The sequence below is a fragment of the Perna viridis genome, chromosome 9, assembly GCF_037379345.1.
Source record: "Perna viridis isolate PV_CMFRI_1.1 ecotype Kerala chromosome 9, ASM3737934v1, whole genome shotgun sequence".
Classification (NCBI taxonomy): domain Eukaryota; kingdom Metazoa; phylum Mollusca; class Bivalvia; order Mytilida; family Mytilidae; genus Perna; species Perna viridis.
The window spans coordinates 41,486,530-41,506,088 of record NC_142453.1 but is presented as its reverse complement, the minus strand read 5'-3'; the positions used below and the strand labels follow the sequence as shown (position 1 = coordinate 41,506,088).

At 33.1% G+C, this 19,559-nt stretch overlaps 1 protein-coding gene across 2 annotated transcripts in view; it reads left to right on the top strand.

Moving 5' to 3' along the window:
* The window catches only part of LOC148608563 (E3 ubiquitin-protein ligase CHFR-like), a 31,897-nt gene extending 16,733 nt beyond the window's left edge, over positions 1-15,164 (top strand). For both annotated transcript variants that reach the window (XM_088545710.1, XM_088545711.1), the window contains exons 16-21: positions 941-1,024; positions 3,511-3,581; positions 9,056-9,143; positions 10,609-10,725; positions 11,512-11,587; positions 14,938-15,164. In XM_088545710.1, coding sequence (XP_088401836.1) covers positions 941-1,024; positions 3,511-3,581; positions 9,056-9,143; positions 10,609-10,725; positions 11,512-11,587; positions 14,938-14,977 — 476 coding nt within the window. In that variant the 3' untranslated portion in view covers positions 14,978-15,164. The remainder of the gene's footprint in view (positions 1-940; positions 1,025-3,510; positions 3,582-9,055; positions 9,144-10,608; positions 10,726-11,511; positions 11,588-14,937) is intronic.
* The last annotated feature ends 4,395 nt before the right edge of the window (positions 15,165-19,559 follow it).

Genomic DNA, 19,559 nt, shown 5'->3' with positions numbered 1-19,559 from the left:
GAATTTATTGGGTATGTGAGCACGCTCACTAAGGTTCTTTAATCTTAATTAAATTATTTTAAAAATGACACACTATCATGTATGTAGGTAATTACTAGCCTTTGTTCCTGAGCACACTTCGTAATGTAAAGTGGAATCAAGTTGTAAGTGAATGCCACACTGTGTATTGTACAATGGGATCATATTGTAAGTAAATGCCATACTGTATTGTACAATGAGATAATATTGTAAGTGAATGCTACACTGTGTATTGTACAATGAGATCATATTGTAAGTGAATGCCACACTGTGTATTGTACAATGGGATCATATTGTAAGTGAATGCCATACTGTATTGTACAATGAGATCATATTGTAAGTGAATGCTACACTGTGTATTGTACAATGGGATCATATTGTAAGTGAATGCCACACTGTGTATTGTACAATGGGATCATATTGTAAGTGAATGCCACACTGTGTATTGTACAATGGGATCATATTGTAAGTGAATGCCACACTGTATTGTACAATGAGATCATATTGTAAGTGAATGCCACACTGTGTATTGTACAATGGGATCATATTGTAAGTGAATGCCACACTGTGTATTGTACAATGAGATCATATTGTAAGTGAATGCCACACTGTGTATTGTACATGTTCTTGCTTTTTAAGACCTTTCAAAAAACCATATGGCATTTTTACCTAATAAGGATTAAGAAATATATAAACCTTTCTGATACAGTCTGTTAATGATACTGTTATATATAAACCTATCAATGTATTTATACTTACACATGTTACACTTGGTTAAGAATTTTATTTAGGAGGAAAATGAAGAAACAATCACTCCAAAAAGGGAACTTTTTTCTCACTGTAAGTATGTCATTATTACCAATTTGAATATATGTAAGAATAAATGCTTTGTTGACTTTTATGTATTTCATATTTATTTCAGGTGCTATATGTTACAGAAATTATTGTCATGCTTACTGGGGATGTAAGAAAGCTGAATGTCAAGGCTGTATTGGAAAGTTCAAAGGTCAGGTTACTGACATTGCATTATTTTTAGAAGATAGCAAATTAAAGTTTATTTATAATTTTCTTAATATGCCCCTGCTTTTAATGTGGGAGGTATATACATGATATACCATATTTTCCAGACTATAAGTCATTGTTGAGTATAAGTTGAATTGCCTAATTTTGACCAAAATTGACAAAAAAAAACATAGGTACTGGTAAGTTGAATTTGTCAGACTAGTCGTGGGTCAGACTTGTGTATTTATATTGTAGGTGTCATTGGTGATCCGAGTTGAGGGGTTTGTTTTTAACAGCATATTATTCCAGCATTGTTACTTTGTGTAGTATTCCTGAATTAAATTAATATTTATATTTTTGTTGAAGTATACTTTGTCCATGAGTTCAATTATTTTTATTGAATTGCATCAATTACTCGGAAGCCTTAGATCATCAGGTGTACAAAATCGTAAACATGTCAAGCATGGGCACCCAAGTGTGAAATTAGCAGGAAATTAGTTTGATGAATAGTTCATAATTACGAGTGATAATTAATAACAATATTACATGGTATTTCAAAATACAATAGAAAAAAATGTTACCTGTAAATTTGGTTGCAATTAGCAATTTGGATAACACCTCAACTGATTATAATTTGAGCTGCAATTTAGTGACGGCTTTTGTTGATTGCAGTTTTTGAATGAAAGCAATCAAAATTTAACGAAAGAAATGTAATGAAATGCATTTTAGATGAACATTTTTTTTTTTTAAATTCTGATTTAAGTCAAAGGGACAATAAGTCGAGGCTGACACTTTGCTGAAAAAAAGTATCAACTTATAGTCTGGAAAATATGGTGGTGATTTTAATGTTTGTCTATTGATTCATCTGTTTTCACTTATTTTTAAAATTAAAAACAAAATATTATTTTGTAAGTTTTTATGCCCAATATTTTGGTTATTGCCAAATTAATTTACACACAACTGTCGAAGAGGGTCTACAGTCCTACCACAACACTTGTTACTCCCGTAGTGGTATTAATTCAATGTGGCTCCTGAAAAATTCAAAAGATCTTTTGGAGACAATCAGTTCAAGACTATTATCTGAATATAATAGCATTAAAACCTATGATTTTTCAACACTGTGTACTTCTATTCTCCATACTCAGTTAAAATCCTGACTTAAAAACATTATACATCGTTGTTTTTCCCAAAAAGATGGTACACCTAGATACAAATATATAGTTCTTGGTAGAGATTCCTCATACTTTGTAAGAAATAATTCCAAATCATCTTCCAAATATACAGAGGAAGATGTTTACAAAATGCTGGAATTTTTAATCGACAACATATTTATCCAGTGTGGTGGACGTGTTTTTCAACAACGGTCGGCATTCCAATGGGAACAAATTGTGCTCCTTTACTAGATGACCTATTCCTTCACTCTTATGAGGCTGACTTTATAGCTGATCTGATCAGAAAGAAAGAATATTGTTTGGCTAGATCCTTCAATCTCAGTTTCCGCTACATAGATGACGTGTTATCTTTAAACAATCCTAATTTCGGGGATTTGATACATCGCATCTATCCAAAAGAACTTGAGATAAAAGATACTACAGACACTGTGAAGTCAGCCTCATATCTTGACCTACACTTAGAAATCGATGGTAAAGGAAAACTATTGACCAAACTTTACGACAAACGTGATGACTTTTCATTCAGAATTGTCAACTTTCCTTTCATCTGTGGCAACATCCCTTCGGCTCCTGCGTATGGAGTGTTCATATCACAACTCATACGTTATGCCAGAGCTTGCCGATTATGTAGACTTTTTGTATCGCGCTAGAACTCTAACAAATAGGCTTCTGGAACAGGGTTATGTTGCTACAAGATTGAAGTCATCACTACAGAAGTTTTATGGTCGTCATCATGAACTTGTGGATCGTTATGGTATATCCATCAACACAATGAAAACTGATTTATTCAACGGGTCATAGTTTTCTTTTCCTCGTTTGTCTACCCCAGACTTGACTTTTTATGAGCAACTCGGCGAGTGTTTCTAGAAAAAGCCTACTGGTGCACCTGGTCCATGCTTCCAGTTTTTAGTGGAGTCTGAGTTGCTCATTTACTTTTGTTACTTTGTATGTATGATTTTAGTTACTTTATGTTCTTTGTTGTGTATGTCTGTTTTCCATGTCTGGTCTTTGTCCCTGGATTACATTCTTTTGATTACCGCTATAACCTTGGTTCCCTTGATTACTCATTTACCACTATGAATCCATCAGGTAGTTTTCACCTGTACCATTTTGAGTTCTGACTTGGCAATGTGTCAGCCATGTTTTAACAAGCAGGTCAAACCCAAATTTTACATATTTTAAACTAGTTTGAAATCTTGTTAATGGGAAAAATTGTTTCCTGATGCAATGATTTCACTTCAACTTATTATTATCAAGTTTTATTTATGTTAGAGGTTGGAATAATTTAAATGATAAATCCTTAATTTTTATATTTCAGATTTAAATTTTGGAAAGAAGTCCCTGAATAATCTTATTTTAGAGAATATTTATGAGTCTGAAATATTTAAGGTAAGTATTTTTTACTTGCTAATATATGTATCTACTTCATACTTGTTTATTGCATTTATATCATACAATAATACCATTTACTTGACACTAAGTAAACAAACATTAAACCAAAATGAAATCCCCCTGTAATACACTGTAAGTGTGTTACTTTGTGGATTCTGTCATGTGAGCATATCAAGGATAACAAATTTTTCTGCTTCAAGTAATGATCTGCATTATATAGTGTTAAAAGTCAAATTCCTTTGTACTGTATTTTTCACTTTTCTGTCCACCATGAAAATAGGGAAAATTATTACACTGCAAAAATTGATACTTTTACAATAACCCCTTTTAATCAATAAAAAACAATTTTGTAAGATATTTTGTGTAAAAGAATAATGTTTTTTGGACAAATTGAATTTGCAACAGTCATATTTAAGTAGCAGTCTTTATAAAATTCAGACAGGAGGTGATTCATGCATGTCAAAAACTCACCTAAAATCAGACAGGAGGTGATTCATGCATGTCAAAATCCCACCTAAAATCAGACAGGAGGTGATTCATACATGTCAAAAACCCACCTAAAATCAGACAGGAGGTGATTCATACATGTCAAAATCCCACCTAAAATCAGACAGGAGGTGATTCATACATGTCAAAAACCTACCTGAAATCAGATGGGAGGTGATTCATGCATGTCAAATCCCACCTAAAATCAGATGGGAGGTGATTAATGCATGTCAAAATCCCACCTAAATCAGACGGGAGGTGATTTGTGCATGTCAAAATCCCACCTAAAATCAGACCGGACACGATTCATGCATGTCAAAAAACCCACCTGAAATTAGACGGAAGGTGATTCATGCATGTCAAAATCCCACCTAAAATCAGATGGGAGGTGATTCATGCATGTCAAAAACCCACCTAAAATCAGACGGGAGGTGATTTAAGCATGTCAAAAACCCACTAAATTTATTTATATTTCTTATTCAGAATCAGATACAGACCACATGACCTGGTTTTTCATTTGGGTGTTGCGTTTTGGAGATTAGAGTTTATATAGATTGTACATGAAATTAGTACTTTGTAAGAGTTATTGTTCTTGATTTGGTTTGATTTGGTTGATTTTAGTGGGAAGTTTAAATGTGATTTCCTCAAAAGTACAGATCTAAATACAAAAAAAGGACTATTGTTATATAAAAATGTAGTATATAGACCAAAAAAGGACTATTGTCACATAAAAATGTAGCATATATAGACCAAAAAAGGACTATTGTCACATAAAAATGGAGCATATATAGACCAAAAAAGGACTATTGTCACATAAAAATGGAGCATGTATAGACTGAAAAATCATTATTTGTTTGGTGGTTTTTTTTACACCATGAATCACCTTACCATAGGCACTGTCTGAATTTTTTTTATGACTGGTTCTTAAATGATCACAAAGATAAGAAATATGCAGTTTTAATCGTTTGTATGGTGTAATGGTACACATCATTGTTGATTTTTTCCTCTCATAAAAACAGAAGGCATATAGTGATCATGCTGTCTTCCATCTGTTCATTTATATGCCCCTAGTTTTTTATCTGAAAAATCTTCCAAAATCGATGAATGGAATTTGATAAACTTGCAAGAAGGACTGTTGTGGTTAATATGATTCTAGGCTTTGCCTATGAGAGACCGAGTATTTGTACTCACATTACATGTATTTAAGACATGATTTGCATCTGCATTTCAAGTTCAAACAATCACATCCTAATTGCATACATCAATTCTGACAGAAATACTTATGTAGGATGTTGCTGATGCTCTGCCCCCCCATTATTCCTCTGCTCTTTAGCAGAATATACTGTTTTATGTTTGTCATTCCCTCATTCTATCAGACTGGTGGCAGTTTGTGTTTAAATATACTGGAAATAAGGAACTGTAATGGAAACCAGATGTTTAGCATGCTGTAAAACCTGGTTTAACCACCTTACATTTTGAAATGCCTGTACCAAGTCGGGATCATTGCAGTGGTTTTCAAACTCTGGTTTTGCCCTGATGTTTGTTGTACAGACTTTTCTTTTCACTACTGCCTAGATTTTATCACTTTGGTAATTTTGTTATTATCCTTCATTCCATAACGCATTTCTTTTGTAACAACATTTTCAGCTTCTGTTTTTCTGTTGATACTTATACAAAACTTCATGTGGGTATACTGTATTGTGGAATGTCTTTATGTGGGTATACTGTATCGTGGAACGTCTTCATGTGGGTATACTGTATTGTGGAATGTCTTTATGTGGGTATACTGTATTGTGGAATGTCTTTATGTGGGTATACTGTATTGTGGAATGTCTTTATGTGGGTATACTGTATTGTGGAATGTGTTTTCCTGCTTGTATGACATCTACTTCCTATTTGACAAAAAACCTTAATTTGCCTTATATCGTGATGGAAAACAAGGTCATTACTGGTAAGCTGTTTCTCACAAATTTCTTTTTGCCCATGCCATTTAGAAACTAGGGACCAAAAAGGGTGAAAAACAGCATATGATTAATCATAGTATTATTTCTTCTTGACCAGTTTCAGTTGGGTTTAATTTGATATCTTAACCTTTTGGGTTCTTTGATATGCTGAATGTAACAGTGTATAAAGATTTTTATGCCCCCGTGACAAACTGTTGGGGGGCATATTCATTTACCCCTGTCCGTCCGTCTAGCTGTTCCTCAGTCCGTCCGGATTACACATGATCATGGCTTGTCTGGCAATATCTTTGTTCAGTTCTTGAACTACAACTAAAATATTTTACAGGATATTTCTACACATAATAAATAAATTGTTTTATAATTTCATTTTGGATGGAAAGACTGAGAAAATTAAAAGAAACACATTAATTGGAAATTTCTGTTACGGTGGTCTGAAAATGATACACCTTGAGTCTTTTAGTACATATCTAAAAATGAGTTGGATTAAAAGACTTTTTACAGATGAGCTTGGTATTTGGCAAAAAATTGCTGACAACTAACTTCAAAAGGTTGGGGGTGTTCGACTTTTTAATTTGCAGAAGGAAAAACTTCGAGAAGTTGGTAATAAAATTACCAACCCTTTTTGGCGAGATGTGGTTAAGGGTTTACATGATATCAAATCATCAAACTGTACAAACGTGCAGGATATTTTAAGTTTAGATATTTTGAATTTTGCATCTCTTGATGATTTCCCTTATTTTATCAAATGGAAATCAAAAGGGGTGACAAATTTAAAAGATTTGATAGACAAGCATACAAAAACATTTTATACTTTTGATAGGATAGGTCAGCTTTGTAATACTAAAAATTTTATTAAATATTATAGTCTTCTCTCTTGCATTCCACCTAATTTAAAAAATCAGTTGAAAGAAGGGTTGCAGGGAATGACTATGTATGATTTTGAAAATTTTACTGTGTATAACAAATTTATTTCAAATTTACAGACATGTAAAAGTATTAAATTTGTTTATAAGGATTTGGTTAAAAGTATTTTTGTTTTGCCTAATCCTAAAATTGAGGCATGGCAAGAAAAGGTAAATATGGAAAGATTTGAATGGAGGAATTTTTTTCTAACTTTACAAAAATGTTGTAAGAATTCCTACCTTAAAACTTTCCAATACAAATTATTACACAGAATACTTCTTACGAATACTTTTTTGTTTAAAATAGGTTTTGTCAACTCTAAGGTTTGCACTTTTTGTAAAAATCATGATGAAACTATTTAGCATGTTTTCTATGAGTGTTGCCATATTCAGGCTTTTTTACACGAATTTTTCGTTCGACTGAAAAGAGTTTTTCACGACATTAATATAGATAAGAAAAACATACTGCTTGGTTATCCAGAATATTCATCATTGTTAAACTTGCTTGTTATTATTGTTAAGAATTATATTTATAAGTGTAAATTGGATGAAAAACTTCCAAATATAAGTGGTGTAAAGCAAAAAATTTTACTTTATAAAAGTCTAGATATGTATAATGGAACACAAAATAATGTTATACATAAAACACAGCTATTCTTGGCCCCATGTGATCAGATTTTTCAATAATTTTCAAATAATATAAAAAAATAATAGAAAAAGGAGCAGACTTTTTTATATATACTATCTGGGTGCAACTGTGCGAAGTGAGAGTTTCAAAGAGAGTAGAAAGGAGTAATAAATGAATATTAAAATAAAAGGATTAATGATATTGTATATAGTTGAAGCAAGGAAAAGAGAGTGAATGGACATTTTTTTTTAATTGATATATATAAGGATTTATTTCAAAAACATTATATACTTAGTATTTTGAATTGAATGATCTAACTTATATTTCTTGTAAAAAATAGTCAGTGTTTTTTCTTTATATATTTCAATTTAATACCCCTGTACACCCTAGTCAGGTGGTGCTGTAAGGGTCTCTGTAAAAGCCTGACTATTAAAAAACAAATAAATAAAAAAAAAAAAAAAAAAAAAAAAAAAAAAAAATATTTCTACACATGATAAAGGTGTGCAGGGCCAAAGGATTTTGATTCTCGTGAAATATTACAGAAATTGGTGATAGTTACACTTAGTCATTTTACTCAGAAATATGTGGATCATGACTTGTCCGACTATCTCCTCGTACAGTTTTTGAGCTAAATCTAAAATATTTTACAGGATATTTCTACACACAAAGAAGGTGTGCAGGGCCAAAGAACTTTGATTTTCGTGAAATATTACGGAAATTGCTGATAGTTTCACTTAGTCATTTTACTCAGAAATAGGGCTATATGGCTTGTATGCTATCTCCTTATCTAAAATATTTTTTGCAGGATGTTTCTACACATAATGATGGTGTGCAAGGTCATAGGATCTTGATTTTCATGAAATATTATGGAAATGGGTGATAGTTGGACTAAAGAATATTACGGAAATGGTTGATAGTTAGACTTTTTAACTTTTGTCAGAAATATATCCCAAGCAACAAAGTTAGGGATTTGTTATGGGGGGTATTAACATTTTTCATGTGTCCGTCACTCCGTCTATCAGTCCTTTTTTTCTCATTGCAACTGGTCTGACACTACCAAACAGAATTTCATGACACTATGTGGCCAGGATACAATATGTAGATATGCATATATTTAGGAATTTCTGATCCCCAAATTGATCCCCAAACCATGAGTATCACAAGCTTTGGAAGGATTTCTGAATCTGCAAACCATGTCTTCATACAAAAATAAACATGTTCCTAATTCTAGCGAGCGGGGGCATCATTAGTGTCTTACAGACACATATGATTTACTAATTGAATCACCACTAACAAATGAGGCAGGGGTTCCTGTTATAAACAGGGCTTCTAGTTTTATTGTGGTCCCATTGTTTCATTTTAATGCATTGAGGTGAAAAGGTCTTTAAACAACAGGAAACTTTAAGCTGGAATTTACTGTCAATAACTTAAATCATTCTCTAATGTGTTCTATATAAACATGTCACATAAAGATTCCTCATCTATTTTTAGAATTATTTAGAAGACAAAGGTATAACAGTAAAACAAGTGTTGAGAGATTCCTTACAGAAACTAGAAGCAGGAACATACACATGTCCTGGTATTTATATTAATCTTGTAATCATTGGTTAATAGTAGACAAGTGTTGAGGGATTCCCTTTAGAAACAGAAATATGTCTAGGTTCTATTATACCCTCAATTAAATATACCCTCACTCAAATTTTGAGTGTGGCTATTGCAATCACTTTGTCCTTCCATTACACATTTCTGTGCTAGATTTCTCAGCTTCCTTTGAATGGAATACCAAGCTATTTGGTGTATTGCTTTTCCATGATGATTTGCACAATGCCTCCTATTTTCAGGATTATTGTTTATCTACTTCCTGTTTACTATACAGCTTAGTAGTTATTTAAATGGTGGATAATGGTAATTTTTGTAAGATTCTTTTGTAGGGAATTCTTAGATAATTTGTATATTTCTTTTACTTGGGCTCTTTTTCCAGTTTGTTGCTTATCTATTTCATGTTTAGTGCACAAGTTAGCAATTATTTAGGTGATACATAATGGAAATATTGTCCTTACAGAATTATCAGCTTCTCTTGGAGGGAATGCTTAAATATTTTGTATTGTTTTTGCATGGTGTTTTGTACCTTATTAACCCTTTCCAGGTTTGTGGCTTTTTTATTTCTTGTTTACGGTAGATGGTTGAATAGTGGGTTCTTTGCACGATATGACTTTGAACATGTTGTTTATCCTGAATTCATTGGTTAATATACAATAACAATGTGTTAAGTACAGCTGTGAAGTAGTAATGTTAATGTCATTTATCTAAAAATAAACACATGCCAGAATCGCTACTGAAATTCTGTTAGGATGAGTGAGGCAGTAAAATGAACTCTCCAACGTGGTTGGACCTATTTCATTGGACTAAATTTCTCTTCAATTTTGACATCGTTTTACTTTATCAAGCGATATTGATGATTTGTGCCATTACTTTTCCCTAAGACTTAAAATACATATAAAGAAATACAGAATGCTATTTGATAATAAAAAATGATATTAAAATTCTCTCTGAAGTATCTATCCTACATTGTTATTGACTGTGCATCTTGGATATTCAGTATTAATCCCAAACTCAAGAAGTTCACAGTATATAAGAATCACCATGTCCCTCCATTCACCTGAACTTTGTAGCAATTACTTTTAACTTGCAATGTATTGACTAGTTTCAAATTTGATAAGTGGTTTTGTATAGATATGATAGATGGAGCATATTTTAGCAATATTGGTTGCTGTTTGATATGGTCCTTTTGTTAGTGACATTTTCCAATTTTCACTATATGGAATCAATGCAGGTATACCTAGTACAACAATGCATACAACACCATGCTGTTGTTACATGTTACATGATATCAGAGGTCAATGACAGCTTTAGGTGAAACTGTACATTTTAGGGCACATTTCATAGTAACAAGTAAAATGTATTGAACAATTGTAAATTTGTAATTATTCTCACTGACCTAATAACACTGTATATTGCTCCTTATGCAACCATTATAATTTTAGACCAGTACAGAACAACCATCAATTCTAATACTGCTTTGTGTTATACCTGTGGATTGAGGAACTTTAAGGAGCTTGCTTATCAATATAGAAAGGATATTCCTAAACAAGATTTTCCAGGTATTTGTTGAAGTATTACAATAAATTAACTGAGCTATGTACGTAAACAAACATGATTCATCAGTCTGTCTGTGTTTGCATCTGTTCATTTAAGGAACTATTTTTGATGAGGTTATACAAAATGACATGGTTACCTGCAGTTGATTCTCATAAACTGCAGAGTGGTTTGGTTTATAATAAGCAGTTCATAAAAAGTGTAAACTGACCAAAACCATGTAATTTCAAAAACCTGTTGAAAAATTAGAATTATTCCTTATAATTTGATTTCTAATGAATTTAATTTCAATTATTTTTTTGTCATTATGAAAAGGTTATTTTTAATCATGGAGTTGGGACCTATTGATATTAATAATTAGTAAACCTATTAACGTGATTAATGAAATAACCCTGAAGTGTACTATTTTTATATCTTGGCCCAGTTTCAGAAAGAATCTTAAACTGTGATTTTCTTCAAATCCTTCTTCAGCTTAAATTTTGACTACTTGAAATTGAAGACTCGAGGAAAGACACAAGAATTTGAGAAAAAAACATCAATTTGAGAAAGATAATGATAACCAGGCCTGGACATTAGATCTTTAATTTAGTCAAGCATGCGGATTTGTTTTAAAATTTTGGAAAAAAAAATTAAATTCTTATATTGATTTTATCACTGAAAATTCTCATGGCAATTTAAAGTGTAAACAAAAGCTTGTCTTTTTTTTTCTGATTCTGACACCTGGAAATTTTTGTTAGGTATGGATATACATGTATTTGTCTCTTTATAATTACATCTATTGTTTATTGTAGAAGATGTACAGAAGCGTGAAGACTGTTACTGGGGAAAAAATTGTCGTACACAAAGAACAAGGCCTCATCATGCTAAGTATGTATTACTGTAAAAGTATCTTAATTTGTGGATGCCAATTTTCGTGGATTAGGGAAGAAACACAAGTCTGTGGATTGTTGAATTTGTGGTTTGAAGGTATTCAGTACACACATCACACACACATCAATGGAAATCTCCTTTTCGTTGGCAACCAAAATTTCTGGATTGGCCTACCCATGAAAAATTGGTACCTTATGAACAATAGTACTTTCACAGTAATAAAAGTATAATAATTTGTACTGAAAAGCTCACAATAGGGGGTAAATGCACAGTAAACTGCATGCTCTCATTGGTCCTCACCTAAGAAATGTCACAAAACCAATACTCAAAAGATGGTCAGATAAATTGAAATTGGACATTTTTTTTAAATATGTTAATTGAAAGAGATGGAAACAAATTGTCCAGTTTCTGACCAGATGTATATTTGATGTAACATGCATTTGAGGTGGCAGATTAATTACCTGGTCCAGTCATGCCAGAGACATCCAAGTTTATAGTCAAGCATATGGTATATCATAGCTAGATTTATCACTGGTTGACTCAGAAACAAAAAAAATGTGTCCTTGATAGGTGACCTACATGTACCAACCTGTCCATGTTTAGGTGACATATTTCCCTGTGGGTTGTTACTTCTTTAAACCATATCTACCTGCGGCTTGTTGCTTCTGTAAACCATGTTAGGTGACATATCTACCTGTGGTCTGTTACTTCTGTAAACCATGTTTGGTGACATACCTACCTGTGGGTTGTTACTTCTGTAAACCACGTTAGGTGACTTATCTACCTGTGGGTTGTTACTTCTGTAAACCACGTTAGGTGACGTACCTACCTGTGAATTGTTACTTCTGTAAACCACGTTAGGTGACATATCTACCTGTGAACTGTTACTTCTGTAAACCACGTTAGGTGACATACCTACCTGTGGGTTGTTACTTCTGTAAACCATGTTAGGTGACGTATCTACCTGTGAATTGTTACTTCTGTAAACCACGTTAGGTGACATATCTACCTGTGAACTGTTACTTCTGTAAACCATGTTAGGTGACATACCTACCTGTGGGTTGTTACTTCTGTAAACCACGTTAGGTGACATATCTACCTGTGAACTGTTACTTCTGTAAACCATGTTAGGTGACATACCTACCTGTGAACTGTTGCTTCTGGAAACCATGTTAGGTGACATACCTACCTGTGAACTGCTACTTCTGTAAACCATGTTAGGTGACGTATCTACCTGTGAACTGTTACTTCTGTAAACCACGTTAGGTGACATACCTACCTGTGGTCTGTTACTTCTGTAAACCACGTTAGGTGACATATCTACCTGTGAACTGTTACTTCTGTAAACCACGTTAGGTGACATATTTACCTGTGGGTTGTTACTTCTGTAAACCACGTTAGGTGACATACCTACCTGTGAACTGTTGCTTCTGTAAACCACGTTAGGTGACATATCTACCTGTGGTCTGTTACTTCTTTAAACCACGTTAGGTGACATACCTACCTGTGGGTTGTTACTTCTTTAAACCACGTTAGGTGACATACCTACCTGTGAACTGTTACTTCTGTGAACCACGTTAGGTGACATACCTACCTGTGAACTGTTACTTCTGTAAACCACGTTAGGTGACATACCTACCTGTTGTCTGTTGCTTCTGTAAACCATGTTAGGTGACATACCTACCTGTGGGTTGTTACTTCTGTAAACCATGTTAGGTGACATACCTACCTGTGAACTGTTACTTCTGTAAACCACGTTAGGTGACATACCTATCTGTGAACTGTTACTTCTGTAAACCATGTTAGGTGACATACTTACCTGTGAACTGTTACTTCTGTAAACCATGTTAGGTGACATACCTACCTGTGGGTTGTTACTTCTGTAAACCACGTTTAGGTCTCCTTGAGACCATCATGTTTCCCATTTTAGCATTTGTGCATCATATATCGTGCATTTACACATCATTTTGCATTCATTTAACCACATGAGAGTAGTGTTTTTTTAAAATGCATGCTGGGAGCGTATGTTTAAACGCACAACAGAAGCGTTCGTTTAAACACATGATACCAGCTTTTGTTTAAATGCACGATAGAACCATTCGTTTATTTTTGTCCTTTGATTATTTCCTTGATTTAACTGTTATTTTAAAATTTTTTGCTTTTATTAATTTATATAATTTCATTAATTTTATTTTATTTTTTTTCTGTCTTCATTATATGTCAAAATTGTTATTTTTTGTCATTCATCTATAATGCGTTTAAACACACACAAGGAGCGTTTGTTTATGGTGCGTTTGGTGAGCGTTTAGCCTGTGTTTGGGTGTCATGTGTGCAGGAAACCTAAACATCTCAAGGAGTGTACCTGTGGTCTGATACTTCTGTACCCCGTGTTAGGTGACATATCTGCCTGTGGTCTGTTACTTCTGTAAACCACGTTAGGTGACATACCTACCTGTTGGTTGTTACTTCTGTAAACCACGTTAGGTGACACATCTACCTGTCGGTTGTTACTTCTGTAAACCATGTTAGGTGACATATCTACCTGTGGGCTGTTACTTTTGAAAACCATGTTAGATTACATACCTACCTGTCCATGTAAGGTGATATGCCTATCTTTGGGCTGATGGTTCTATAAACCATGTTATGTAACATACCTACCTGTCCATGTTAGGTGACATACCAACATTTGGTCTGTCGCTTCTGTAAACCAACACAAGAAAAAAAGTTCATTGTGTCAGACTAATGCAAAGTTAAATCTTTTTGATTTTTTTTACTATTCTCATTTTGAAATGCAGGAAAAATCAATTATCACAATAGGAAGTCAAGTACTACTATCGATCACAGTCATTGGTGGTTAATCTGGTGGTGTGACAAATCAAGCAGTCATTCAGAATCCATGTAGTCCGATGTTGTGACATATCAGTCAATCAATCAGAATCCCTCATGGTTAGTCTGTTGGTTTGGTAATCAATCAATCAATTAATCAGAATCCTTCATGGTTAGTCTGGTGATATGACAATCAATCAATCAATCAATCAGAATCCCTTGTGGTTAGTCTGGTGGTGTGACAATCATTCAATCAATCAATCAGAAGCTCTTGTGATTAGTCTGGTAGTGTGACAAATCAATCAATCAATCAATCAGAATCCCTCCTGATAAGTCTGGTGGTGTGACAAATACATAAAATAAAACATAGTAAAAAATTAGAGTGTATTAGATGAGCATAACTTACATGTATTAAAATAAAGACATGTTAGCTCCAGTTCTGTTACTGTTACCAGGAAGTGAAATATTTCTAATTGAATGTTAAATTTGAATCTATGTTGAGATGTTTATTTATTTTACAGAAATTTCAGCCATGTCTGTGATCAGATCAGAACAACATAGTACTACAGGAGTCAATTTTACCAAATTTCTGTGATATTCAAGTGCTTGAACAACACTTAATGGCAACTAACCATCAAACATTAGATACAGGTAGTTGTGTGAAATGTTTGTACTAGGAAGATACATGTTGAGTATATTATGAGAGAAGCGTGTGTGAGAGAGACAGATTGTGTATGTGTTTTTATATCTATAGTCGGCGTCACATAAATAACATACTGTTAAAATTTGAATAAAAATATTTTCTACGACTTTATTGACACCTACCGTCGTTTAAATTGTCTTAAATGACTTGCTCATTCGTTTAGCCAAACGGCTTCTCCCTAAACATTGAATCGTTAAATTCCGGTCAGATTTTAATTCTAGGTGGCAATATTTACATTGTAAAAAGTCGGCCATGTTTACAGTGATCGGGTTGCTAGGAGATGTTGTTTACGTTTAAATGGTTTGTCCAAAAACCGAAGAACCCAGAATGCAATTCGGCGTTATTTCGGATATCTCGGATTTATTTTACGCGAACAACGTATAATACCGAGAAGTTGATCAAGCAGACGATTGTCACCGGAGTTCGACGGGAACTTACGCACTTCGTTTGTAAACAAATCGTCCCGTAAAAACCAACATGGCGGATATTAGTATGGGATTTTCCCGTAAGGATTTGTTACGCATGATTTAAGCTAATAAGCGACTTGTTTTTGAGAAGCTGTTTGGCTAAACGAATGAGCAAGTCATTTAAGACAATTTAAACGACGGTTGGTGTCAATAAAGTCGAAGAAAATATTTTTATTCAAATTTTAACAGTATGTTATTTATGTGACGCCGAGTATACATCTTTAGCATTTTCAGGTTGTAACAGATCAAGTATTTATTTTTCTAAATGATTGATTTTTTCATAGTACCATTTTCCTACAATTTATTTACCAAAAAGTAAGTGAAATTTAATAATGCACTTGTCATGACAATCCGTGTTATAACTTTAGGAATGCATTGAATCCAGCTTCAGTTTCTAATTATTATGGAAATTCTTTTGCTGTGGAAGTCAGATAATGTAATTTTGTCTGTTTAACTTTATTGTTTTATACGACAGAAAAAATTGTTGTTGGTATATATTGGTATGGCACTGTCATTGGCTTCTGTAGAAACTTAGATTTTGTGCGATAACTTGAATATTGGTTGGTTGATCTTTATAAAATTTTATGGCAGGATTACAAACCTCAAAAGGAAGGTTGGTATTGATGTAAGGAATTATAGCCAGAGCTGTTTTAGAATGAGGGGCCAAAAAGGGGCATAAATAAGCATTTCATAGAAATCAACTATTTAGCTCCAGTGAAAGCATAGAAATGTCTCTGATATTGTTCCACAATATTTTATACCACTATGGTCAGACTTGGATTGTTTTCAGGCTTTATCTTGAAAACTATGATAGATAGAATGAAACTTTCAATTGCTGAAATGCTTCTTATTACAAGGCCTACAAAAGTCTCGAGGGATCAAAGTTGTCAGACGACTTAATATAAGAGTTATTGCCCTTGAAAGGCAAAAAAATAGGTTTATGCAGTTTTCAGTCAATATCTTGAAAACTATAATACAAAAATGTAGATAAAATGGAACTTTCGATTGATGAAATGATCCTCGTGATAGGTCCTACCAAAGTCTTCATGGAGTCAAAATTGTCGGACATCTTCTTGTTAGAGTTATTGCCCTCGAAAGGCAAAATTTTAACCAGGTGAGCGGTTCTGGCTCCTGGAAGCCTCTTGTTGCAAATTTTACCTTTTTGGCAGTATTTGCTTATTATTGAGAAAACGAAAGCAGATTTATGATTAATGGAAATTGATCAAATCTAAATTTTTTCAACATCTATTTTTGTGCAAAATTTAGAAAATCTGTTGATCCATCTTTGAGTTAAGGTTCTTGAAAGTGTCATGTTTGGTGGTTTTTTTTATCAGTTTTTGTTTTTTATTTGGAAACACTGTAGAAGATTGGTGATAATTGTAAATTGATAAAATGTTCTGTATAACAACATCATTTTTTCGGTGCAAATATCAGAAAATTATGTTGATACATCTTGGAGTTATGGCCCCAGAAAGTGTCATTTTTGACCATTTTTCCTTTGTTTGTCTGATGTAAACAAAACAATAGCAAATTGATTAATGTAAATTTAAATATATATATATATATATATATATATATATATATATATTAAAGTATGTAAAGATCTATGATTGGTGCGAATTTGGAAAAAAATCTGTTGATTGCTTTTTTTAATGATTTTTTGCACTTTGAGCATGTTATTCAGTGAACATTATTAGAATGATTGATTAATGTTCAATGTTCAGTATCATGACAAATATAATCTGTGCATTTAGGTTTTGCATGTATTCAATTTTTTGAAAACGCCAACATCACAAGGCGTTAATTACATCTGGACTACTTAAGATAGATATCAGATATTTGAGGGATCACATTCTGAGCAATTTTTAGGTGACACCATACTCAAGGTTTAAATTGAATGTAAATACTTGTCCATATAAAATTAAGACAATGCCTTTGGTAGAAGTTGTTTATAATATAGACAAAAAAAACACCTAGTAAACAGTGTTTTTTTGGTCCACATAAGCTATATTTTTGCACAATAGTAGTCTTTTCTCTTTATAGGTCTGTATTATTGAGAAAACCAATTTGTCTCCAAATAAAATCTCCAAATCAAACCAATTTAGGAACGATAACGCTTCCAAACTGCCATACGCAATCTCTATATAACAAACTCAGACTGGTTATGTAGTCTCTAAATGTTTCTGAATAGGAAATAAAAGTGAATTTGTGCAGTTTTTGGCATGCATGACTCATCTTTTGTCTGATTTTTATGAAGACTGCTACTTATGACTCACCTCTTGTCTGTTTTTTGTAAAGACTGCTACTAAATTAGTTCATTTAGAACCTTTAATTAGTGCAAATTTATGACAATAATATTTTGATTATTTACAATAATAGTTGTGACATTATTAGATAAGAGGAAAAATGTATTCTTCATTAGTGTCAATCATTGCATATTTGGTTAATAGATGGAATTATCTAATATATGGTAATTCTCGTTTATTAAGATTTATTTCATTAAAGAGATACTTTATCTAATTGTATTAAGTGTTACCTTAGGTTACAGCAATTGAAGAATTGGTGTCTAATTATTCTCCCACACAATTAGTGGGAGGAATATTGGAATCCTTTGTCAGTCCATCTGTACATTCTTTATCTGTCATTCTTTTCATCTGAATTTCTTATAATGAATTGGGCATTAGTTGTAAGCCATTTTGGTTGGTGTCCTCAAAGTAACATTATACATAAGCACAGTGAAATAACTGCTCCTACAGATTGAAACAAAAACAAAAACAAAAAATGTGAACTGAAAGGGCGTACATAACAACACATACAGTGGACTGAAATTCCTGATTTGGGACAGGCGCAAAATATACGACGAGGATATCAAAAACATTTTGGCATGACCACAAACCCTCCCTTTTATATCTGGCCACTGTGGAAAGAAATTACAATGGCTCAGCAAGCGGCCACTGACAATTGTATTCAGAAAACGTACGATGGTTTAAACGAAACTTCTGAAAGTGACATTCGTTTATTAAGGAAAATGGTGAAAGAGTAATCAAGGGAACCAAGATTTTAGCGAAAATCAAAAGAATGTAATCCAGGGACAAAGACCAGACATGGAAAACGGATAAACACAACAAAGAACATAAAATAAACAAAATAATACATACAAAATAACAACAGTAAATGAGTAACTCGGACTCCACTTAAAACTAGGAACATGGACAGGTGCACCGAAAGGGTAAGCGTCCTCTGCTTTTCTAGAAACATATGCCGAGTGTCTCATAAAAAGTCAAGTTTCGGTAGACGAAAGAGGGAAGGGAAACTGACACATTCAACAAATCAGTTTCCACGGTACAGATGGATACAATGTAATGATCCACGAGTTCATGATAACCACAAAATTTCTGAAGAGATGATTTCAATCTTGTAGCAACATACAATGTAACCCGGTTCCAGAAGTCTAGCACGATACAAAAAGTCTGCGTAGTTACGGTAAACCATGACGACATATGAGTTATGATATATACACAAGTGCTGAATGGATGTTGCCACAGATATAAGAATTAAAACATTAAGTCTAGCGGATATATCCAGAAATTGTATATAGCAATATGAAATATAATACACCGTGCGTTTGCAGGGTACTTTTGTAACATGTATAAAAATGGCAAGCCGTTGCGGAATTTATTCCCTATTTATTGATATCAATAAATATTTATATTAATACGTGCATAAATGATTTATTGATATCAATAAATAGATGAATTAATAACATGTTGGTAAATATGTATTAACATGTTGATAAATCATTTATTGATCTCAATAAATTGAACGAATTATTAACATGTTAATAAATGTTATTTTACGTGTTATTTTATATTATTCCGGATTATGCATGCCGCGCAATATCCAATAAAATAATTGCAAATACTTTTCTGACCACGATTAAACCACCTATAGTGGCACCCTCTTTAAAACGCGT